Source organism: Anabrus simplex, chromosome 13, assembly GCF_040414725.1.
Source record: "Anabrus simplex isolate iqAnaSimp1 chromosome 13, ASM4041472v1, whole genome shotgun sequence".
Lineage (NCBI taxonomy): Eukaryota > Metazoa > Arthropoda > Insecta > Orthoptera > Tettigoniidae > Anabrus > Anabrus simplex.
Genome location: NC_090277.1, coordinates 17556574 through 17583451, shown reverse-complemented (window position 1 = coordinate 17583451; position 26878 = coordinate 17556574). Strand labels below are relative to the sequence as shown.

At 39.3% G+C, this 26878-nt stretch overlaps 1 protein-coding gene across 3 annotated transcripts in view; it reads right to left on the bottom strand.

Annotated features, from left to right (window-relative positions):
• The window catches only part of LOC136885139 (zinc finger protein 37), a 144700-nt gene that overhangs the window by 102354 nt on the left and 15468 nt on the right, over positions 1-26878 (bottom strand). For all 3 annotated transcript variants that reach the window (XM_067157608.2, XM_067157605.2, XM_067157607.2), the window contains exon 2: positions 20608-20930. In XM_067157608.2, coding sequence (XP_067013709.1) covers positions 20608-20909 — 302 coding nt within the window. In that variant the 5' untranslated portion in view covers positions 20910-20930. The remainder of the gene's footprint in view (positions 1-20607; positions 20931-26878) is intronic.

The window sequence follows — 26878 nt, the reverse complement described above, 5'->3', positions numbered from 1 at the left end:
AAAGTTTGAAGGATCAACCCCCCGAAATGTATATCATCTGGTTAAAAAAACTGTTGGGTCAATTCATACTCAGTATGCAGATGATTCGCTTGTATCACAATACTGAGGAGTAACTCTGAACTAACTGAAGCATAATTCCAGCAAGATGATGCACATGCAGAGCCAGTGAGGGCAATAACCAGATATTTCAATAACCAAATCATTTCTGCAGGGTTATAGCCCCAGCATACACAATTTCCCTCAGTGCGAAGTACACAGCGTAGGGAAATCTTACCTTGTAGAACATGTAGACAAGACAAGTACTGGGATCCATTATCGGCAATAGAAACCGAGTGAAAAGCCACTGTCATTGGCTGAAATTTGTTTAATATGGTATTACTCCCAGAATTTGATAAGACAGATTTCTTTAATAACTACTGAACAATAAGAATTCCTTTGTTGCAGGCCAATGGCCTGACATGAAACAAGGTTATATGCTGGGCACTAGCCAGGACGTGTGCTGGACACAGCTGGTAATTACATGAGCAAATCAGTGGGAAGAAGATAATATAGACATGCACAATGAGCCCCACCGGTGTTTCTAGAATTACTTCTCCTCACATATGATGGGACCTATGTGGACCTGGCCTGGTTTTATGGCCGATGTCAACCATATATGGAGGGAGGTATCCAGTAAGAGTGTAGCGAGTAGCAACGCCCAGTTTTAAATCCTCAACCATTCAGGAGCCACTCAGCGTCATTTTGTCTTTGGCCGGGGGTTAAAGGCCCGATGACCTTCCTTTTCAGTTGAAAATTCCAACGCAGAATTGACTGGGATTAGAACCTCAGCCATCTGAATAGAAAGCCACTGTGCTAGTAACATACTGGAACTTGCATAAAAAGTCTTCTAAAACTGTAGAAGAACTAAAGAACTAAGGAAACGAAGGCCATGTATTTGTCCAAGTTGATTATCTGTGAGGGGTCGGAACTGTGGTTGTAACGAATAATACAATAAAATGGCACTGTACACATTTTTAATGCTTAACAACACTAAGAGGAACAAACCACAGCCTACAACTGATCGTCTTTAGCCAGTTCCAGCATTTTGCGAGGTTTCAAATGTTAAAACAGCTTTCAAGTTTGTCCACATCACATCTGATATCAATGTGATACTTGTACGAGTTCCACCATCCTTAGAAGTTTTCTAGGATAATGCCAGCAGTATGAGTTTACATTTCTCAGCTAAGTCAAAATCGGGACAGGACTGAGAACAGAGTAACACATTAGTGGTGATGAAATACAGGAACACTTACTAATCCCATTCCCTGCAACGAATGAATTCTGAAACTGCGCTGGGTGTGGAATGGGAGTAATGTGCTGTTATTAACAATGGATGGTTAACAGAAACCAATGATTCAAAGGGTAATTGGCCAGGCAAAGTAAATATCACAGGACTGGGGAAGACTGTGTTTAACGAAAACTCATTGTGCAATTGGAAAAAAAAAAAAAAGAACATTTCAAACCATATAAAACATTTTCTTCCAAAGAAATATACAGTAGTCTCAGAAGGTTTTATTTTTGTTGGAGTTATCTAGATAGATAAATCTACCCTCTGTTGCAAATACCTTATTTCTCCTAATCCAAGATGACGTTCTTTCTCAGAATTTCATGTGAAAAATTATGGGTCGTCTTGCATTCGCGACGTAACCGTAATTAACACCACTGGCAGCTACAACGGTAATCACGCTGCTTTCCTTAAACACCTGTGTCTACAATCTATCTATCTGCTCTTGCTCTGTGGAACGCATTGGTTTTCGGAAAATAGTAAAGACAGAATGACATTCTACGAGCCTCTACTAAAACGTTTCCCAAGTCCACAGAATAGTATCAAAACATTAAGCCTACTCTCTGGTCGACCATAACGTATCGTACTTCCAAGCCCCAGTTGTGCAGGAAATGTAATTTGAATTCGAATAGCAAGGATACGACCCATAGAATTCTTAGAAAGGCGACGGCTACTCAGGGACAGAGTAATAACACGTCTACTGTAAAAGTAACTGTTTCATAGACGCAAAAATATTTTTATGATGATCATCGCATTGTAGAGACACGAAGAACAGGTATTGCTGGCAAATTTTCAATGGGTTTTCGTCGATATTACGAAGTCAATTTTAAGTGAATGGTTATTGAACACGCGGAAATAAAGAATAATTGTGTAGCCTCAAGAAAATACAGCATAACTAAAGCCAATGAGAGCTTAAAAAAATGTGTACTGTAGAACAAATGCATTTAGTGGCCAACAATGACACTACGGAAATCAAAGATGAAATTGTGAGCTATGTGCGCGAAAAATGCAAGGTCGGAATGGCCAGAACACGAGATGTGATACGAATGCGGGCTTGCGAAGAGGACAGATACCTCTAATGAAAATGATTAGGGAAGTAGGCAGGACTTACATGATACTTGTGTGTGTTTATTCTACTTCTCAAATAAATTTGAAATTTGTTATAAATAAAATTATGATTTCACAAAGCACTTTACAGCCCAATTTAATTGTTTTGAAAGAAAAAGTGGGGGTCATCCGGGATTTGGAAAAAAATACAGTAATTCTCCAGATATCAGAATTTTAACTTATCCAGACTGGAGAACAAGTGGTTTCTCTTCAATTTACTCTACCCTTATCTGTCATCTGCTCCTCATCTACCACCATGTCCACGTCCAGTTTTCCTCAGGCTCTCATTCGTCGTTCTTTCTCTTTAATATGCCCAACAGTATCAGTCCATTCTCTCAAGTTAGTTTTTCACTTTCATTACCTTCCTTTGTATCTTCATTCCTGAATCCATCGCTTCTTTCCTATAACATTACATTTAATGTAACATAAAAGGAATAAAGATGTAGCGAACCGTACTGACTAAGTTAGTGAACATTATATTACCCAGTAAAAAATACAGTCGAAACTGGTTAGTGCGATTTCCTGGTGATTACGTCATTATTCCAAAGTCCCAGGTTCATGTCTTATTAAATACATAGTAAAGAAACCTGGATAGCACATTTATGTCATTCCTTTTTAGGTTCATAACTCCCACCATAAGAAATTTAAATTAGCGTGCCCGGCCACGTTGTGCGCACGATGGGTCAGCGACAACTGCCCTTCTATTCTACCCTCTTTGAACTGGCCTGCGAAAGAATTTGGTAGAGCACGGTTGCACGTTGGACTACAGCCAGTCCCAAGCCAGTTTCTTGCTATGGGCAACAGTAGCTCATCTGACGTGTCTGTGCAACAACGTACACATATTAGGCCTACTGTACTTACATATACTGGTTTGCAGGACATTCAGTTATGCAGAAGAGAGCTAGACAGTGTACAAATGATGAAAGATTAATTTTTCTTGAGAAACTGGATGCTAATCCAAAAATGAAACGTGTGCAAGTCGCTGAGATGTTGGACATTCCTATGACAACTTTAAACATAATTGTAAGCAATGGGTATAGTTTGTGTCTCTAAGATCATTTTTTTCCTTCATGTTTTACTATTATGGTGTTCTTAAAATGTACTGTTTCATTCTTTCATTAATTATAATTGAATCTTTTTTTTTGAAACAGCACATGTCAATAAAGCTTAGTTTGGAGATATCCACCTAAAACGTACAGTGTCAGTGACAAGTGCTGTTTATTACCAGGCAGAGCAATGCAGTGACGTGTGTAGTTTCTATACTTAAAGACTGTATTACTTTCCTTAACTCAATTGTGGCACAATCTTGACATGTGTCGTTTCAAAAAAAAGATTCAATTGTAAACAATCGTTTCTTTGTTTATATCATAATTATGTTTATGTTCAAACCTAACTTCAAATTGAACAGCAAAATGGTTCATTTTTTAGCACATTCTATCTTTATGACATTTCTTTTCAGTCCCCACAAAAACGTCCTAAACAGTTTCGGCTGTATTAACTATGCATATACGTTTGTCCCTGTTCTAAGGTTTTTTCTTTACTGTGTTAACATTGATTCCTTTATTACATTGCTCCTAAGAAACTAACGACCTAAAGACGTATTTTAGTGTACCATTTGCCACCGAGGTAGACACCTCATTTGCAAATAAAGAGATTTTGATTTGATTTGATTAAGACGCCCCTAAAACAGGGTGAACCATGTATGCATTAAGTAATAAATAGTATTGATTGTCCTTCATTGCAGACAGCACAGCTGTATCACAAGATCCTTTTCTCCTTGCATCTGTCCTTTATTTACCTTTATCTTATGTCCTTACATCCACCAACATAGACGGGTGTCATGCCAATATAGGGATAGGAACAAGCTAGGACTGGGAAGGAAGCAACCGTGGCACAGCATTTGCCTGGCTTGAGAAATGAAACCAGAGAAACCATCTACGGGACTTCTGACAGTGGGATTCAAACCCCCCATCCCTCGAATGCAAGTTCCCTCTCCCCCATGTTTACCCAGCTTTATCCTACACTTCCCACATCCACAGTGAAGATCCGCAGTGAACGCCGAATCCTGCCCTCCCGATGAAGATGGGCAGCAAAAATAAGCTCGCTGGGGACCAAGAAGAGACGGATGCAGAACTGGTTTTGGTGGGGACAGAGCTCATCGGGGTTGGCTGGCTTACACCATCTTCATTTTTTAATAACATGCAGTGTTCTCCCCAGAAATGCTCATCACCTGGGTGGTAGGAATGAGTAGCCACGCGAGGAATACTACGGAAAAAAATGAATATGATAAAATTTCACTTTATTTCCGTCAGGGCATTGACTAGACAGGTAAACATTAACTGCAAAATTGAATTATTTTAGTGTGATCGTGAAGAAGATATAACAGAAAATTTTTAATTTCTAGTGTTCATATTCACTCGACTGCTGTGGTGTGCTGCCAGATGGGTACGTTACGTTCCGCGGAATCGAGTGCTCGCATGCAATTCCACGCTAATCCAGACACCACTCGTGAATGACACTACATGATAAGCTAAACATTCAAACTCCGATGTAACTCGAGCAATTATGCTGACAATAATGATTTTTCATTTAAATAATTTACAGTATTTAGATTTTAATTTGGAACACACACTGACTCAAATATGTATTAATATTACATAAACCAAGTGAGCTGGTCATGCAAATGTGAGCTTGCATTAGGGAGATAGTGGGTTCGAACCCCACTGTCAGCAGACCTGAAGATGGTCTTCCGCGTTTTCCCATTTTTACACCAGGCAAATGCTGGGGCTGTACCTTAATTAAGGCCACGGCCGCTTCCTCCCCACTCTTAGCCCTTTCTTATCCCATCGTTGCCATAAGACCTGTGAGTGTTGGTGCGACATAAAGCAACTTAAAATATTATGTAACAAGCAAATATCTAGAAATGTCGTAGGGAGTACACTGACATGTAATTCTAATTATAGGCAGAACATTACTTATTTACGTTACTGTAAAATCAGCCCAATTAAATCAATCAGTAATCTATTTACATTAACCTAATGAATAATGACATGGGAAATATCCCTGAAAACGGGAATTCTCACTCCACAGGAACCCCCTTACAAACAGGTAATCCCCGTCCGAATGCCAATTCCCATTCCAAGGATAATCCCTCACCAAATGCTGGTGCAGGCTGTGAAGCAACGAACAGCAGTGGCAGAGTGTTGGGCTTCGGTTTTCGAGTGTTTTAAGCTCAACAACTCAATATGACTGGTAGACTTTGCCTTTCATTTGATGAAGTTAAAAAAAAAAAGACGAGAAAAGGTGTCGGGGCCAAATGCATAAAATGTTATTATGAAGCAGAGAACCAAGTCATCAGAATGAAAAATAATTTCACAAATGTCCACACATCCAAGATGAAGGTAAGATAGTTAATGGTTTTCAATTTTCGTGCAAGGATAAACAGAAACAGTTCAAAGAATCAAAATACCCAGAGAAATAACTGTTTATATAATTTCCATTAATGTATTCAATAAATGTACACACATATTTAATCTCTTGTATAATTTATAAACTTTTTTTTTTGCTAGTTGCTTTACGTCGCACCGACACAGATAGGTCTTATGGTGACGATGGGATAGCAAAGGCATAGGAGTTGGAAGGAAGCGGCCGTGGCCTTAATGAAGGTACGGCCCCAGCATTTGCCTAGTGTGAAAATGGGAAATCACGAAAGACCATCTTCAGGTCTGCCGACAGTGGGATTCGAACCCACTATCTCCCGGATGCAAGCTCAACTCGCCCAGTTGTATCGAATTTGGCCACCACCAACTTTGTCTGGAGAATTTCTAGGGAGATTGGTAACTTTTGCTGACAGACTCACTAATGGGGCAGTGGACAGTTTTGGGTTGGGCAGGGTCTCTTTTTTTTTGCTATTGGCTTTACGTCGCACCGACACAGATATGTCTTATGGCGATGATGGGACAGAAAAGGGCTAGGACTGGGAAGGAAGCGGCCGTGGCCTTAATTAAGGTACAACCCCAGCGTTTGCTTGGTGTGAAAAGGGGGGCAGGGTCTCAGAGTGTAGTAATTTTAAGAGTGGGGGATATAATAGGAACGTGCGTTAACGCATGTATTCCATGCGTCTTCTAGTTCTAGTTGTAGGAACAAATAATAAACATATCACAGCTAATCCATACGGGAAATATAGTATTAGCAAAAACTTTATTTTCTTTTCAGACAGCATTTCAAGCACAACTTTGAGAGGCACACCTAACCCTCGTGCTACCACCACACCCATTACCAGTATTGTATATAAAATTTAAGCTACTGTCGTGTTCCAATTACTTCAAACATACTTCATTTTCTTCCTGGAATTTAGCAAAGAACAACTGGAGTGCGCCCATTATTTGAATTAAAGGTGGTACCATTTAGCCTCAAACAACGGATCCTGTAATACTATAGCATGTTGTCATCGTCATCACTGTCGGAGTCGTTTACATTTACCACTATCCGTTCAATGGCATCGTCTACTAACTAGTCTATATTCCACATTTGTTTTCTTCTATCTCGATGACGTATTTTATAAACATTTCCCAAAGTTGAGAGGTCACTAGTTCAATCCCTTCCAGCAGCACTTTTATTTCCACAAGAGTGCAAGTTTTGTTGTTCGTAGCCACAAGACTCCACACACTTTCAATTGGATTTAAAGAATAATGGTACGGAGGCAACATTAAAACTTGCCTTCCCGATTGCAATGCAATATCATCTACTCGATACGCACCACACAAGTCCTTAATAAGCTGTGGGATGACGTTAAGAAGTAGCCGCTACTAACTTCATCACATTTTCAAGAGTACTACAAGGATTTGCCACACTGAACTTCTTAAAAACATTGAGAACGCACTGTTTTTCTCCACTTCTCAATCCTTTTCTCTTCTTATGCTTTACGTTAAAAGGGCTGCACTCGCCCATCTTCACTCTACACAGAACTTTAACAAAGGTTATGTAAACATAAATTAAAACAGTTAACTAAATCCTAAACAACAAGACAAAGGCTACCAACTTAATTCATAATGATATGTATTACTAAACTGGTCTCCAACTGGGAAGTGTACTATCCCCCATACTAATCATCATAGTCATGGATGAAATTCGTAAGAACATTAAACAGAGATTGGGAAGACAGGCAACAAAAGTCATGTTTGCAGATGATATAGTGATATGGGGTGAGGATGAAACGGAAGTGCAAAAACAAGTAGATGTATGGAATCACGAGGTAGAAAAATTTGGGATGAAAGTAAGCACAGAGAACAGTAAAACATTAGTGATGACCAGGGGAAGGAAGATGAAAAATAAAACTAAATGGTAAAATTCTGGAAGTGGTTAAAATTTCAAGTACTTGAGAAGTGTGATCACAGAAGATGGAAAGATAATCGAGGAAACTGGAAAAAGAATACAAGCAAACAGCTTCTACCAGAGTGTAAAGCAGGCCTTACACGATCAATATTATTGAAGCAATATAATTGACGCAATACTGGTAAAAAAGCTGTAGCCCTCACACGACTCAATAATATTGATCAAGAAAGTGTCAGTTCCAATTGTGCAGTCAGGGAGGATGGATCTACCGGTTCTAATCGTGTCTGCTTGGTCATCAAGAAGAGGAAAAGAAGGAGGCAAAGAACAGTGTGGACAAAAAGCTGGTTAAATAGACGTACGAGTCATGAATATGGGGTACTGCTTCGAGGACTCAACAGTCAGCCAGATGACTACAGAAAAATTTTAAGAATGAACAACTGTTTCAACACCTAGTTCCATTCGTTTCACCATTTTTAATAAAGCAGGATACGGTTATGCGGAAGGCCATTTCACCGGCGGATCGACTTGTAGTCACATTAAGATTTCTAGCAACAGCTTTGAAGATTTGAAATTTTCATGTTACAAGGCTGCAACTACCATAAGTGAAAGAATTGAAGAAACCTGTGATGCACTGTGTTTGGGTCTCATAGATTACATTAAGGTAAGAAAACAAGCAACTTTCTTTGAAGGAAAATTTATTTGAATTTAACAACTTTATAACTATTATACTATACAACTTAGGTAGAACAAGAAGTTAATTATTGAAAAGATGAAAAAAAAATTAGGTGATTGTTCAGAGTTCCGAGATGTATATTCTGCAGATAAAGGTTGCATTGTATGTATTGGAGACACAGTTGAAGTTGAATGTGAACTGTGAGATACAGGGGTGTCAAGCCCGTCAAGTTCATTAATTTTTACTGAATTGCAGTGCATTTGCCCTTCGAATATGTCATTAATAAATATTTGGCAAATATTTTTTGCTCTGGAGCCATAGTTTTAAGTTCTGTGACCCAAGTGGAAACTATATGGGAGTCATTGCTAGGCGATTCCTGCAGTCGAGTGCAGGCTAACTTAATAAATTCGTCGCTTGGATCCCTTTCCCTTGGCTGAGATTTCCTTTTCTTGGCAGTCAACGGGGTATTCACAGCCGTGTTAGCATCAACGGTTGGTTTTCTAGACCATGGTTGTTCCTCCTGTTTGAATTCCTGAAATGTAAAACGAGAACTAGTTGTAATAATAATAATAATAATAATAATACAATCTTTTGTCTAACTAAAAATGTTTGTTTCAAATGCCCCGATGTCCTGAGGAGTGAAAGACTTTGCTACGTGATGTAACTTCCCACATTGTGTAGGCGCCATTGATGGGAAACACGTTTATTGTTAAGCCTGCAAATTCAGGTTCATTTTACTACAATTACGTATAAAGGAACTTTCAGTGTAGTATTAATCGCTGTAGTAAATGTCAACTATGAATTTATTATGGTTAATTGTGGGGTAAATGGATGTGTTTCGGACGGTGGTGTTATTGCTTACACAAAATTTGGTGAAAAATTGGCTGAAGGCACCCTTGGTCTTCCCAATAAAGGAGAGTTGCCCAATTTTGCAGTCAAACTACCATATGTTTTTGATGGCGATGATACGTTTTCACTAAATGAAAATTTAATGAAGCCCTACAAGGGAAGCAAACTCACCAATATATACAACTACCGTTGCAGTAGAGCCCGAGGAGTCTCGGAAAATGCATTTGGAATTCTTGCTGCCAGATTCAGGATCTTTCAGAAAGCCATTCACCTATCCCCCGCAAAAGTTTGAAAAATCGTACTGGCCTGTTGTTACCTACACAACTACATAAGGAAAATACTACATGCCAAAAGGATCCATGGACAAAGAACTGGTGAAACAGTACTTGGCTCTTGGAGAAACAAGGGTTTTGTAGTACACCCACTAAATGTTAACAGAAATGCACATCATCACACTATCAGTGCAACATCTATCAGAGACAGCTACTTACAATATTTTAATGGACCTAGATCAGTTCCTTGGCAGTGTAAAAAAGTAATGTTATAACGTTATCTGCAAGATCTTCCAGAATGAAGAAGTATTGGGAAGAAAATAAATTATCAAGTGCTAAAAACTGAACTTATGTATTTGAAAACTTTGTTGTATAAGGTTTGATTTTGGTGCTCCAATGTGGGCGTAAACAGTGTAAATAAATAAATACCAAAGAAAAGTTCATAATGAAAGTTTTACAGCTCTATATGAATGTTTCAATGACACTGACATTGCAACCTACCTAATGTTCATCATCAATAGTGTTTACTGACATCATTTTGAGTGTCTTAGTCGACGACAAAGCTCATAGCGTCAAAATACCACAACGCAGATTCATGTATCTCCTCTGCTCCTGATTTTTTGAATCCTTTATATTTTTCAATTCCTTCCTAAAGTTGGTTCGGAGGGAGTTGAATTTTATATTTTACATCCTCTGTCGTCGCATTGGAGTATTTCTCTTGATAAAAATGAAGCAACCGTTCCATTGCTTGAGCTTTCTTTTCTCTGTCCATGTAATCATCTGATTTAATTTTCCATAGAACCGGCATGGACTGATATAACTAAAACAGGCATTAATAACAATTATTACCCCTTTTGAAGTGACAAAATAACAACTTAATTGTTATTTCCAGTAAAACCGTGTTTATCCGAACCCCTTTAATCTGGATATCACTTAATCCAGACAGGCTAGAAAATAAATACAATAAATAAATAATTTTCTCAATACTAGATCAACAACAGAACGCTTACAACGAGTTGATCGAAGGATACTCAGGACAATCATAAACAAGAAACATCAGGTGGATGGACAGTGGAGATTGTTGCCGAATGAGGTTATCTATCGGGAAAGTGAGTCCATCACAGACACGATGAGAAAAAGAAGAATTGCCTTTTTTTGTCATATATTTCAACTAAGTGATAACAGAGTTTTAAAACAATTATTTAATTACTTTTGGAATAGTAAATCAAAAAACAATTGGTTTAAAGAAGTTCAAAGTGATTTGGAGGAGTTGAATATTACCATGCAAACCATAGAAAACTGAGGCGAGAAAAGTATTTTGAAGAATAAATGCATCAGGCTTCCTCTGACCACTGTACAGAGGAAACAATATGTTATAACGGATGTGGAGAGGGCATAATACCAATATAAATGGTCCGTTATTGGACATTATAAATTTTCCAGCTAACTCATTCCTGGTTGCCAGCGTTTCGCCCTCGTGTGCTAGGCTGGGCTCATCAGTTGGTACCTAGCACACCTACCAAGACGCTAGCTAGTGCATACCGTGGAGGCCACTGCGTAAGCTAATTGTAGCCACCAGCAGTGCCAATGCACTATGAGACACTTTGTCCCATTATCAAAAATTGATGCCTGCTTGGCCATCAGATGATATAGATGTTGATTCCCATAGGGAATCTGAAATATTTGTTCCGAATGAGTAAATTTATAATACCAATATAAATGGTCCGTTATTGGACATTATAAATTTTCCAGCTAACTCATTCCTGGTTGCCAGCGTTTCGCCCTCGTGTGCTAGGCTGGGCTCATCAGTTGGTACCTAGCACACCTACCAAGACGCTAGCTAGTGCATACCGTGGAGGCCACTGCGTAAGCTAATTGTAGCCACCAGCAGTGCCAATGCACTATGAGACACTTTGTCCCATTATCAAAAATTGATGCCTGCTTGGCCATCAGATGATATAGATGTTGATTCCCATAGGGAATCTGAAATATTTGTTCCGAATGAGTAAATTTATAATACCAATATAAATGGTCCGTTATTGGACATTATAAATTTTCCAGCTAACTCATTCCTGGTTGCCAGCGTTTCGCCCTCGTGTGCTAGGCTGGGCTCATCAGTTGGTACCTAGCACACCTACCAAGACGCTAGCTAGTGCATACCGTGGAGGCCACTGCGTAAGCTACCAACTGATGAGCCCAGCCTAGCACACGAGGGCGAAACGCTGGCAACCAGGAATGAGTTAGCTGGAAAATTTATAATGTCCAATAACGGACCATTTATATTGGTATTATAAATTTACTCATTCGGAACAAATATTTCAGATTCCCTATGGGAATCAACATCTATATCATCTGATGGCCAAGCAGGCATCAATTTTTGATAATGGGACAAAGTGTCTCATAGTGCATTGGCACTGCTGGTGGCTACAATTAGCTTACGCAGTGGCCTCCACGGTATGCACTAGCTAGCGTCTTGGTAGGTGTGCTAGGTACCAACTGATGAGCCCAGCCTAGCACACGAGGGCGAAACGCTGGCAACCAGGAATGAGTTAGCTGGAAAATTTATAATGTCCAATAACGGACCATTTATATTGGTATTATAAATTTACTCATTCGGAACAAATATTTCAGATTCCCTATGGGAATCAACATCTATATCATCTGATGGCCAAGCAGGCATCAATTTTTGATAATGGGACAAAGTGTCTCATAGTGCATTGGCACTGCTGGTGGCTACAATTAGCTTACGCAGTGGCCTCCACGGTATGCACTAGCTAGCGTCTTGGTAGGTGTGCTAGGTACCAACTGATGAGCCCAGCCTAGCACACGAGGGCGAAACGCTGGCAACCAGGAATGAGTTAGCTGGAAAATTTATAATGTCCAATAACGGACCATTTATATTGGTATTATAAATTTACTCATTCGGAACAAATATTTCAGATTCCCTATGGGAATCAACATCTATATCATCTGATGGCCAAGCAGGCATCAATTTTTGATAATGGGACAAAGTGTCTCATAGTGCATTGGCACTGCTGGTGGCTACAATTAGCTTACGCAGTGGCCTCCACGGTATGCACTAGCTAGCGTCTTGGTAGGTGTGCTAGGTACCAACTGATGAGCCCAGCCTAGCACACGAGGGCGAAACGCTGGCAACCAGGAATGAGTTAGCTGGAAAATTTATAATGTCCAATAACGGACCATTTATATTGGTATTATAAATTTACTCATTCGGAACAAATATTTCAGATTCCCTATGGTAATCAACATCTATATCATGTGGAGAGGGCAGCCAGGTCAACCAGACTCAAGACTTTTTGGGAGAAGAAAAGGAAGACAAATTTGTTGTAGCCTGATTTAAGTGCTCCAATGTGGGCGTAAACTCTGTAAATAAATAAATAAATAATTTTTTTAAAAACATACTATTCTACAACGAATTACCGCGAAGCGATATCTTAGTTTTACAATATGGAGTTCTTATGTCTGGAATGTAGGCTACTGACCACTGTACAATGAAATCACGAAGATGTCTCGTACCAAATCAGTCAAAATGGGTTGTCTTTTGTTCGCATAGCGAATTTCTCTCCATTTATAGGTCAGTCATCTGCCTGTTTCAGCCCCAATTAGTCTGGATAAACGCAGTTTTACTGTATTTTCAAACTAAACATAAAGGCAGTACCTACCATGATGCATCTTAAAATGAATTTCCTCTCTTCTTTGTCTTGCGACTTCTTTCGCAACTTACTCTTTTCACCACTACCTGTACCTTTATCAGGTTCCATCTCAAGGAACAAAAAACACACACAAACAACTCAAACAAACACTCATAGGACATGAAATAGAAACAACCTCTTCCGCGTCCACAGACCGACTGACATTTGGCAATATACCCCTCACACGTGGTGTCACGACCGCGTGTAGCGACGCACCCATTTCATGTCGGTGTCGAGCGAACGGACTCGGGCAAGTCTCGAATCCGCGACTAAGGATATTGAGTTAATATGATCATGTAACAGTGGCAAGGAGTTATAGCATTTTAAATATTAAATAATAATTTTATTAAGTGGAAGAGAGTTACAGGTATTCAAAGCATAAGACTTCATACGTCTTACTTGAAGCAAGCTGGTGTAACACAATGTGTAACGTTGTGCAATAGTCAGCTACACGGCGACAGTGTAAATCAGACAATGCAAAAGAAGTTCTGTAAATATTTCAAGAAGCAAATCAAAGCAAATATCGCGTAGATTATTGTCGCAGTGAGAAGCGAATTTGTTCGAGTGAATTCTATGACACTCCCCTTCACCTAGTGGGAGAAGTTTGTGAACCAATCAGACTGAAAAACGTCTTATTCTATGGGAGTAGAGAGGGAAAGATTCGTGAAGTGTCGGAACGTGAGATACTGTATAGGGAATGATACTTCGGAGATGGAGGAGAATCTGATTGACCATCATTGTAGCAACGTGTGTATGCGGCTGAGCGCCATAAGGGAGATAAACTTTTTTTTTTTTTTTTTTTGATATTTGCTTTACGTCGCACCGACACAGATATGTCTTATGGCGACGATGGGATGGGAAAAGCCTAGGAAGTGGAAGGAAGCGGCCGTGGCCTTAATTAAGGTACAGCCCCGGCATTTGCCTGGTGTGAAAATGGGAAACCACGGAAAACCATCTTCAGGGCTGCCGACAGTGGGGCTCGAACCCATGATCTCCCGATTACTGGATACTGGCCGCACTTAAGCGACTGCAGCTATCGAGCTCGGTGGGGAGATAAACTGCCTAGCTTCATACAAGTATTGTGTGGTTGTAAGACAGAATAGTACAGAACTTGTAGGTTATGTACGTAGCAGTGAGCCGCAAGATCAGTTGAACGTGGCTAGCAAACCGTCTAGAAACTGTAACGAGTTTCGCAAGGCAGTGAGAGAAACACTGTGTACAGCATAATTAGCAGGTTGCTAATATAAAGACTTGAGCTGTATTAACACATACATCGAACTGTTTGACAGGAAGGCCGAGTGTCATAGAGAGCCTTACCTATCAGTAAACCTAACCTAGTGGTCAGAACTGTTTGGGAGAAAGACTAACCTAGTTGACAACGGAGTTTGAGGGTGCTGTATTCGATTCCTGGAGCTACATGTCTGCATGAGCCAACCATTGCAACATTCAACGCAACTACAGAATCGTGGGCGCAGAGAAGAATTCAAGAAACAAGACTACGCCGAAGATAGACAAGATGACGCTGAAAATAGAAGAAATCTTCAATTCAAAAACTAAGTAACTATCAAGCTTGTATGGAATGATCTTATTGTATTAGGGAATGCAATGTAACTGGTTAATCAAAGACTTGAAAAAGGACTATATAACCAAGAGTTAAAAGTGTATACGTACAAAGGGTTTTATGTTTCTTAATTGTGTATATGTAATATACGCCTTTCTATTCAATACAGGTGAAGGAAAGAGTGTGAGTGTGAAAAGGTAATCTTGTTATTTTGAGATCAAGCTCCCAAAAACCTGAACCTATAATCCTCAGCCCGCCGAGTCCTTAGGATCTAGACAGTGGCAATAATATTGATGCCGCCTCAATATATTGACGGGCGTTCAATAAAAATCGGACGGATTTTATTTTCTTCAATATTATTGCCATCAATATTATTGTTTCAATATACAGTACTCCTTATACGTTCAATATATTGATCAATATCAATATTGACCGTGTAAGGTAGCCTTAAGGGGTTTTGTGGAACCAAGATGTCCCGAATAAATGTAAGAAAGTATTATATTCAACTCATTATGAACCCATACTAACCTATGCAGCTGGATCGTGGACTTCAACAAAATGAGAGGAGTGTAGAATACAGGCAGCGGAGATGATATTCCTAACAGGTATCGAGGGCAAGACAAGAAAGGATAGAATTAGAAATGAAGGAAAAGGAAAAGGACAGGAATCTTGTAACTTCAAGATAGGATAGAAACAACAAAGCTAAAGTGGTATGGGCATATGATGAGAATGGGAGAAGAGAGTGCCAAAAAAAACTTTTTCAGAGAAGTTAACAGGAAAGAGACCACGAGGAAGACCCTGAAAGAGGTGAACAGATTCAGTGTGGGAGTGCATAGAGAAGAGGGGAGGAAAACCAGAAGATCTCCTTTTCTAAGTACAAGAGTGGTGGAGAGACAGGCAGCGTTGGAGGTCCTTGATTCGCAACCCAACCCGGGAAGTTGGAAACGGGAAATGAAGATGACTATGATATCACTAAATATTAGCTCGAAAGAAACTCGTAATAATATGCAAAGTCACTAGCGTGCCAATAACATCCAGAACACAGCGGTAAACAGAAAGTATATGGGTTGTGTGTTAGCTATACTGAATACTGCAATGGCTGTTCTGCTGTTGACACATCGCCCCTCTCAAAAGGCATTTTAATGCACGAGTATCAATTATAAAATGAAACTAAACAGCTTTCTAAATGCGAAGATAAACGGATCTAGATGACGTACATAACTTTTACATGGATATAACATACTTAACACATGCAACGTATTTCTTAACGCCTTACCAAAAGATACGACAGTATCACCGCATTCACCTTGTGCTTTTGGTGTTTATCTCCCAGGTTATTTGAGATAGGGTATAGCATTGCTAAGTGGTTCCGAGGTTATTACGAAGGAAAGGTAGTGTACATACATATCGCACGTCATTCCATCTTAACCGATGGGAGAGTGAACAAGGCATCTCCACCAGTTCTGGCCTCTGAACTTCTCTCCTTCTTCAATGCTTTCCAAAGTATGTCCTCGCTGTTCAATGTCAGTCTTCACAATGTCCTTGTACCTGAGTCTTGGACGCGCTCTTGGTCTTTTGTCTTCAAGTTTTTGATCATCCATTTGTTTCGGTAATCTGTTATTTTCCATGCGACACACATGTCCATACCATCTCAGTCGCTGCAATGTTATTCTGTCCTGCAACTTCAGCCTGCTTGCACATTTCCTCATTACGGACTCTGTCCCCACGTGCCTTACCAATCATGCTACAGACAAATCTCGTTTCTGCTGCCTCTGGTTGTGGAACCATACACAATCATTAACTCGGCTCAAGGGAGATAGGGTCACCGTCCCTATTTCTCCACCTAATTCCTGTCTGGCGCGTCCATGTCACGGGGGTGGGCATCCTACACTTCAGTAGGCCGGAGTGATAGGATGGGCGAGTTCATTCAGAAACCCAGTGCTGTGGGGTATAACATGGAATCCATGTCCACGGATACAGGTGAAGACCTCAACGGCAGTGAAAATCACTGGTACGGTGGATCTGGCGGAAAAGGCAATATCTGATCCCTGAGAACTGAAACAGGGCCTGCTGCCTTACAGGTTGATAGGGGACTATTACAGGCTAAGGGAGATAACCCTGACAGAAAATCTTTGGAAGCGATAGGCCCAGCAAGTCAGCTTCTGAATAATTTGGAATTGCTTTCAAACTAAACTTTCTTATTAAATTTGTGCCAAGAACATCACAAAATCGCAATGCAGATCAAATGCAGGTCAATTTTAAAATGTCACTCGACAACACTGTCAACAGGAAGGGGAAATCCACTGTAATGAAAAAATGTGTATAAATTGTAGTGGACAAAAGCTACCACCGCATGAGATATTTAAAAGAAAAACCATTCCGAAAGTAACTGTGAAAGGTGAGCTAGTGAGAGCAATTCTGAAAGGGTGGGTGACCTAGTGGTTGACTGGGGGACACATGTTTAATAAGATACTAAATTTATATACCGGTAACATGTTAGCCCTGGACACCTTCCATGGGCACACAACTCAAAAAATAAGACAGATGTTGTATCAAGGTAAAACTGATTTGGTGAATATCTGTGAAGGCCTACCATCCGTTCTCAAACCACTAGATGTGTAAATGAACCGAACATTTCAAGATAGAAAGCATCTGCTGGCCAACAAACATACAGATATTCAAACTCTGAAGGCCTTTGTAAAAGCCTCTGCATGGATCGTGCTTCTGTACGCTTGTGAAAGCTGGACATCAGGAGAGCAGGAAAAGAGACAATTGAAATGTGGATCTGCAGAAAAATGCAGAGGATAGGTTGGACTGAAATGAAGAGCAATACAGAAGTCCTTAGAGAGACGAGAAAAACGGAGTCTGGTAACTGAAAATGAAAAACGGGAAATACAATTTATTGGTCACATTCTGCGACATGAGGAGTTCTTTTGTAACATCAATGAAAGAAGAATTGCTGGGAAAAAAGAAAGAGGACCACCCAGAGTGTCTAATTTCAAGAACCTGCTTCCGAAGATGAACTGCAAGACCTATGTTGAGTTGAAAAGACTGGCTCAGGATAGACATTTATGGCTACTGCGACAAGGCTTAGCCTGTATGTACAATATAACTATTTATAATAGTTTATTTAAATCCGCCTTGATCAATACACTCATTAAATGAAAGAAACATTATTTATTAAACCATACATGTTTCGGGAAATCTCAACCATTCCCTTCATCAGTGGTTAGATCAAAGAATAACATAATATGACATAATCTTTTGTTTTACAATTTGAAGGAGTATTGTGTCCCAATACATCATGTCAAAGAGTAAAGAGAACTTATGAAATATTATAAAAATGATCAATACATACAATTTTGGTTGAACTGAATGAGAAACACTATACAAATTTATGATCTTCAAGTTTTTCTTCTTTTCTTCTTCTTTTTGTTCCTTAAATGATTATATGCTAGCCTAAACAGTGGGTTATCTTCTGTACTTTTCTCATTTAAACTTGATTCAGAATTACATTTTTGTGTAAGGTAAATTTCTAAATTTTCCAAAACATTCATTAGTTTTCCCTTTTTGGTCGAATGTAATAATTTCATGTCATTGGAAATGTCTGTAAATTTATGATTCATTTCAACCATATGTTCTCCCATTGCCGAATATCTTTTATGTTTGACCGCATTAACGTGTTCTTTGTACCTTATAGCCAAACTTCTTCTGGACTGTCCTATGTATCGTTGTTTACATGTTTGGCATGTTAATTTGTAAATTTCTGATTTATTAAATATACATTTATTCTCTATTTTATCTGAATTGAAAATTATCTTATTAGTATGTGACATTGATGTTCTTTTTTCTGAAAATTTTAGCCAGTTGATAAGAGTGCTTATTTCGAAAAGTTAGAACTATGAATTTCTTTTTCTCTTTTCTCTCTTTAATTAAAGTTGTTTTAGGTTCATTTTTCACTTTATTTATCATTCTATTAATAAATCTGTTGGAATATCCGTTGCTACGAGCGATCTGATGGATTATATTTATCTCTCTATTATAATTCTTCTTAGACATAGGTATGTTCATAGCTCTATTAATTAAACTGTAAAATGTTGCCTTTTTATGTTGACCTGGATGATTGGAGTCATTTCTGATAATAGTATCTGTTTGAGTAGCTTTTCTGAAAATTTGGAAATCAAAATGACCAGAATTTCTAGTAACTGTCAAATCTAAAAAATTTAAAGTCCTATCATTTTCAGATTCCACCGTAAAATGCACTTGTCTATTCAAAGTATTTAAATACTGTAATATACCATCAGGTTTAACCTTTCGTTCATCGATAATAACAAATATATCATCGACGTATCTCAACCATGTAATCAATCCATCTATTTTATCCACTATTTTATTATATTCCATGTAATCCATGAATATGTTAGCTAAAATACCTGAAGCTGGCGAACCCATTGCTAGGCCTTTAGACTGTTTGTAAATTTTGTTGTCAAAAACAAAATAGTTATTTTCCAAAGTAAATTCTAGTAATGTTAAAAATTCTTCAATTTCCACCTTGCTTAATTTGCTGTGTTGCATTAAATTCTTTCTTACTATTTGTATAGTATCTACAATAGGAATGTTGGAGTTAAGGCTTAGCCTTTCGGATATGATGATGATTCAACACAGCACTGAAACGGTGATAGGTTATATGCAATGGATAGCACGAATTCACGCAGAGAGGAGAAATCTAGCGGCCAGATATAACTAGGATTTGTGAGTGGGTAAAATGTGCATAGACTCCATTCTGCTATCACTGGAAACCTTCAAAAAATGTGTTATGGTTAATAAGGAATTCAGAATGACTATTGATGAGAAGATAGTGATGATAAATATGGTTCCGCTAGTGATGATAAACAGAGATATGGGAGCATTCAATTATCGACTTTAATATTTTATTGCACATATAATATGGCATCATTAATATCTGCACTGATCACATTTCTTGTCACCACATTCCAGAAATATTACTCAAGAAGGGTGTTGTATAAGGTTCAGTGGCACGAATGAAACTGGTTTGGGATGAGAACCAGAGACCAGCAGAGAAATGAAATGGTGTCTGATGACACATCGCGATGTACTGTATAATCTCCAAAGACGACTTACTTGGTGGAAGGAACTAATCAGCAGGGTTTGATTTAAAACCAGCCAAACAATATCCATATGCTTGGCGATAAGCAGAGAGAGTAAAGTTGTTGAGCAGACATTATAAGAGACCAGAGTTTCAAATATCTTGTTGGGAACAGTGAGGGCAGGAAACGAATTATCTCTGCACATCACCACTAGAACGTGGGCAGGCACTGAAGACCTATGGATGTGATGCATCTGACTTCTCTTAGGCTACCCTTATTTAAAAATTAATATGCAACATTTTATTTTCAGTATGAACATGTTTCATTTTCAAATTTTGAGAATGAAATGCGTTTTATTTTAGAAATTTGACACATTCTCTGTGTCAAAACAAACGGCCAAATGTGCAGTGTCCACGTGTCAGTGACCACTCATTGGCCCTGCCCGTGCAACACTACTTCAAATCTTCTGCGTACGGACTTTAGGACTAGAACAACTGCAAGCTTCTACAATTCTGTGGGTGATGATCCATGTATTCCAGAAATACTTTGAGATTTCTTTTTTAAAAAAAAGCATCAGATTTTGGAATGGTGAAGAATTACCAAATAGAGCTAAAGAAATTAAGGTGTGTCAAAACATTCCACAGATCATTTTCATAACATACTCACACTTCTTCATTTGCCACTTGTCCATTGCCCCAAGACTCGCTGACCACTTCCTCCTCAGTGACTTGGATATTGAAAAAGTCTTGCTCAATGAAATCATAATGAACTATTGGCATTTGTGTATTTGCATTATCATTGGCTACAACGACAGTATTTGACGCACTGGGGAAGATGATGCAATCGTTGGGCACGCCGCAGATGACTTCCCCCTCCGACGCGGCATCGTCTATGACAGTGGCGTGATTCGTCCATGGCTTGACGTCCACCGACTCCGTTACGACCTCTGTCATGGCAGTATCTGTCATTATTACACTCGCTCAACAGACCTGGAAAGCACAAGACAACAGTATTACAGCACAGCAAATGCAACATCCCAATACGCTGAAAAGAAAAGTGTAACAAATCAATGCAGCACAGTTTCCCCGAGTACCATTACTCGCTTAACAAGTTCAGTGTTGTGCTGTTCCTATTTCCCACTGAAACTAAAGAGGGGTTGGATCTCTTCCATTTACCTCCAATTAGTGTTAACAGAAGATGGCTGCCCAGTTGTAATCAACACCACCAGTTACAGCTGTAAGGAAATTAGCGTCCAAGATCTCAGTGAAGCAGCACGTGTGAAAAGAGTTTAGTTAAAATGGCTTTGCATTGTACGTAGTGAACAGAAAGCTCAAAATTCTGTGTAATACAGGTAATTTTTGTGAAAAATATATTTTCAGTTTTTGAGTTAATTCGCAATTAAAATAATCAGGAGAAGATACAACGCAAATTGCATTTCTCCTTTCCACTTCCAAAATAAACAGTTCAGTATTAATGTCATTTCAACTACAACGATGCATGCAGGCTGGATTGTTAATTGCTTTGCGACTAGTTGATGAGGAACAAGCCATCTCATTGGCTAGCGTTCTCTAGGTCTCTGGCAACCAGTCAACAGTGCATAACAACACTTAAGGGATTGAGACCGTCTTTTACAGAGCGAGTTGGTCGCGCAGCTGTGAGCTTGCATTCAGAGGTAGTGGGTTCGAACCCCACTATCGGCAGGGCTGAAGGTTTTTCACGGTTTCCATCTTCACACCAGGAGAATGCTGGGGCTGTACCATAATTAAGGCTTCCTCCCTTTCCTGTCCTGTCGTCGCACCTTGCTGTGGAGTCCCAGGGCACACTGACCCAGTGTGTAACATCTGATTACAAGTGAAGACCTCAATGGCATTGAAAGCTATGAAAGAGTCTTCTGTAGTAAAGGCAACACAGTACCTACATTTTAATTGGAGCAACACACTATTTTAACTATAAAGCTTTTGTTCCATGTTGACAACGTATTTTAACTTTCAACTCTGTATTTGTCCATCAACAGTTTAGTCCAGCACTTCTAAAATATGAGCAACAGACTCATAGTAATATGACCACATACTCGTCGAAACAACTTACAAGTTAAAACTTTAAGAATGAGTTCCTTTCCATGTTTTTCTTCTGCGTGACTTTTGATTATGTTTTAATGGAATTATTCAATTCCAGGACGATATGAGTTTCAGGATTGACTTTTTAAGAAAGTTCCTTTCAGTGTTATGTTTTAATATTTATTCATTTCATGTACGGCTTTTAGTGCCGGGAGTTTGGCTCGCCTGGTGCTGGTCTTTCAATTTGACATCCATAGGTGAACTGCACGTCTGGATGTGCAATGATGACGATGAGGTATGGGGAGCATGAAATCCGGTGTCGGCACGTAGCCTACTCCCGACGAATAACACCAAGGTGTGTGCTCAAAGCTTTACGTCCCCATCACCACCAACAGTGTCATGTGCCATCACTCCATATGAGCAATGCAAAGAGGCCAATACCTGGCAGCCAACATTCTGATGGTGAAAATTGTTTCGACCAACAGGACTCGATATGATAGTTTTTATCTTCGTAATTTGTCTTTTAAGGCTGAGGAAGGCCTATACATGTACAGTACCTTCTAATGTTTTAGTTCTTAAACGTGCAGTGTACTATGATGGAACCTGTTAACTGTTGGTGTAAGCAAACTTCATAAAGTAGTTATTTAGAAGAGCAGCAACTTACTGTGTAAGCACGTGAGGATAGAGCACACACAAAACAAAGACATAGCTTAACATTTTTTGGATAAGAATGGTAGTGGTCATAGTTGACTAGACAAATGCTGTTGTGAGGTGCAGACAAGACAAAAGATGTGAAGGTCTAACACAAGTTAACACTCCAGTGGTCGCGCGAAAAAATATCACGCCAGTTGTGATTTGAAGCTATTCTATTTTACTTATTCAATGAATTATGAATTATGCATTCTGAAAAATATTATATATATACCACTTTGAGATCAATGAAGAAGTCTTTACGCAACACTGGCACAGGTAGGTCTTATGGTGACTACGAGCGGGAAGGAAGCGGCTGTGGCCTTAATTAACGTCAGCCCCAGCACTTGCCTGGTGTGAAAATGGGAAACCAGCTGCCGACAGTGGGCTTCAAACCCACTATTTCCCGGGTCCAAGTTCACAGCTGCACGTCCCTAACCGCACGGCCAACTCGCCTGGGATATTGTTGTCACTGACCGAGCAAAAGGTACAGTTATGGTGACAGATCCCACTGTAAGATTTGAGCAAAATGAACAGCAGCCTCGATTAGTGAGTAAACTGTCTTGAGGATCTCAGAAAGAAGTATGAAATTACAAAATGGGAAGTCATTGGCCTTATGACTGGCGCTAGAGGGACAATTCCTAAGCAGACACTGAACTTCCTAAGAACAAACAAAATCCCGAACGTTAATATCCAGACCATAGCGGACTCTACGTTGAAAAATTCATTCCTTATCTTAAACATTCTTTTTTTTTCAAATAAAATCTGGAAAAGACAATCTGCCTGATGGTGGCAATTTTAATCTTGAGCTATGACTAAAGCCCTGCTTAATCAAAACATATTTAAAATAACTAGTGTTCACAAGAACTGATTAGAAGGCCAGTCTTTAGATTCCTTAATACTACAGGGGCAGGTGGACACAAAATAGCTTACATTGTAGTAATTCTTCTAATACAATCCCTCCATAATTCTTTTGATAGCGTGTTAACATTATGCCTATATTAACACAGTCTGAAAGTGTTTGTCGTAAACACATGAAGCAACAAAAGGTGGGATAATCTTATTACATTAAGACTATAATATTATTAAAGTCTTACGATACAGGAAATTCAGAGGAAATGTTACACTTCACTTGCATTTGATGTTCAGCAAAATTATTAAAGACATTATCTTTTTCAAGACAAGTGTCGCATACAGATCGCTGGTGGTCAGGACAAACCCAATTGATGCATATATATGGCAGGTTTTCCTGGTTGTCCTGTTTTGTGCACGTCTGCAAATGTGGTAGCAGCCCATTCTGCTCATTTTAACAAGATATGGAACAGGATCTTCTTCAATTTTCAAAAGCAACTTTCCATAACTCTCAATTTCAGTTGGAATCATTTCAAGGCGGATTCTCCTCTGGATTCCAGGATTCATCAAATCCAAAGCTTGTTCCTTCTCTCTTTCTACAGTAGTATAAGTAATGGGAATTATTTCCTGCATATCAGCAGAATTCACCAAGGTCAGAATATTTTAAGCAAGCCTTGGACCTGTCGGAGTAACGGAGTCCCACTTCCATTTTACAGGTGAGGGACTCCTTGGAAACAACTTGGTGAATGAAACAGAATTTGATGGAGAGCTTTCAATATTACTGGAGCTTATGGAATGTAGTGAACTACGTCAGCAGATGAATAAGGGTAGGAAATCTCCAGGACAAGGAAATTAAGAGAGAAGTACATGGATATGATTAGTGAGACATTCCGAACAGTGGACAGTAAGCAGGTTCAGGACATAAAGAGATTGGTGGCACACACGGACGCTGTAGTGGAAACAACAAGCGAATGCCTGAGAACAACTGTGTGTAAAGATGGGGAAAAGCGAACATCTTGGCGGAAGGAAGAAGTGAGATCAGCTTGTAGATGCAAAAAGAAGGCTTATCAGAAATGGCCCCATAAAAGGACTGATACAGACAGAATTGTATGTAGATGAAAGAAATATAACTAAAATAGTTGCTGAATTCAAGAAGACATGGGATTTCTGTAATAACCTGGAAAGGCACGACTAAGCAGCTGGGAAACCTTTCTGGACAATAACAAAGAATCTTAGAAAGGGAGATAAAAAAAGAAATGAAGAGTATTTTGGGTGATTCAGGTGAAATCAGAATAGATCCAAGCAAATCACTGTGTCACCGGTTGGTGGGACGGAGAACTGAAACTACAGTGTGTTTGGAAATGTAAATTTTAATTTTTTTATTTGTCTGAAGGATTTAATTTTTTTTGCAACTTTGGACTCTACTGGAATTTTATGTAACCGCAAGAAATATTGAACTGTATGAACATTTCAACATGCAAAAATGTTTTGAAGTGATTTTTTTTAAATGTAGTTTTTATGTAATCTGATGTAAAATTTGTAAGGTGATTTATTTTGGAGCATCCTGTACCTGTACTGCAAGCGCGGTTTCCTATGATGAAATTTTGGTGTTGTAATCGTAATGTTCCAGAACTTGTGCAATTGCTAACGATGTTAAAATGACCATATATGGTCACGAGATTTCCTATTGGCAAAAAGGTCCAGGAATCTAGGGTAAGTTTGATCTTATTGGTTAATTGTAATCGGGTCATTTCCGGCCTTGTGGCCGGCTTCGTAAAATAATGCGTGAGCTCGGCGTCAATTTCCATCCGACCGCCCAAGCGAGCGTTCGCGCTCGAGGGCTACTACCCTCGGGAGCTCCATCTTTCTGCGGTAAGTGTTATTTCAGTGTTTTTGCAATGTTATTCTCAATGTTTTCTGGTTTCGCTTCATTTAGTTTAATTTATTTTGTGTTTCATTATTTCTTTGCTTAACGTCATTTTAAAAGTTTAATTTAATGTGTCCAAGTTTACCCTAGGTTCCAATTGCTGTAGTTTCAATTCTTTCATCCATTAAATACTTTCGCTTTAAACTGTACCTTTAATGTAGCATCCCCTTCTTTGTTAAATCAAATTTTATGTTAAGTTACTTAAGTATGTCTTGTTTCTCTGTCGTGGAACTGTATTTTGTAAAACTTTCTTGTCATTTTTAATATAGTTGAGCTAGAGGGTGTTTCTTGTAAGTCTTTTCTCCCCCATAACGTCATACGTTCCCATGGACCTCATAGATAGGGCTTCCCAGCACGTTCCACTATCCTGTCTTAGTTGTCATTTTTAGGCCTGTAAGTGTTCCCTGTATTTGGTTTATATGAATTCTCCGCCACTGCGTCATTTTCCTATCTCATTATCATTATTATTTCTATATTATTATTATTGAGAGAGAGATTTATTAAAGAAATAAATCATCCGTCCTCCAATGAGGGTGACCATTTGGATCCGGAATACATTTTCAATTTCAATGGTTTAAAAATATCAAAAGATGAACATTTAAACGTTAATGCTGTTATCTTCTTCTTTTCCACGGTTAGTGGGGGAGGAATGTAACTCACGTTCTCAGGTATAGATGGAAATGAATGATTTGCAGCGAGTCCCTCAGTATCTGTATTACTATTTTTTCTAACTCGCAGAATGGAACTTTCAAATTTTGTAGGAAGTTCGATGTCTGACTAGGGAGGGTGCCTCTTGCTCCGAAAAGCAGGCCTGTGACAATCCACCGATCAATAGGTATTTTATACTTAGATGAAAGGTAAGGCAAGCACGGAACATAAATAGCTTGCTTTTCTAGGTCCACATCCCGAGCCTGATTAAGGTCTCTTTCAAAGCGAATGGTGGGATCTAAGACCATCGCTTTCATGTCCTCTCTGTTGATGGCTACGATGTCCGCCCTCCGATTAGAGTCATCAGTAGAGATGCAGTGAACCTCCTCGTGCACCTCCCATCCACGCTGTCTCAAGCCTCGAGCAATCGACGTTCTTACACGATGGTGGTGATGGTTGCGCATTAGCTCAGTACTCTGGCAGAATCCCAACACATGTCCAAGGGTTTCTGTCTCGTTGCAGCCATTTTGGCGGCAACGGGTTGTGTTGAATGACCTACCGGGAACCGACCTGACTGCGGTGAGGTTGCATGTCATCTTCACTACGTTTATGTATTCAGAAGAGGACAGAGGTGATTTACGAGTCATCCAGGAGTTTGCTTTCGGGCAGTCTGAATATAACACTACTCCTTTTCCTTTATGTGGTAGCTGGCACCACGACTGAAAGGATCGATTTCTCATAATTTCACGTAGTTTTCTTCCGT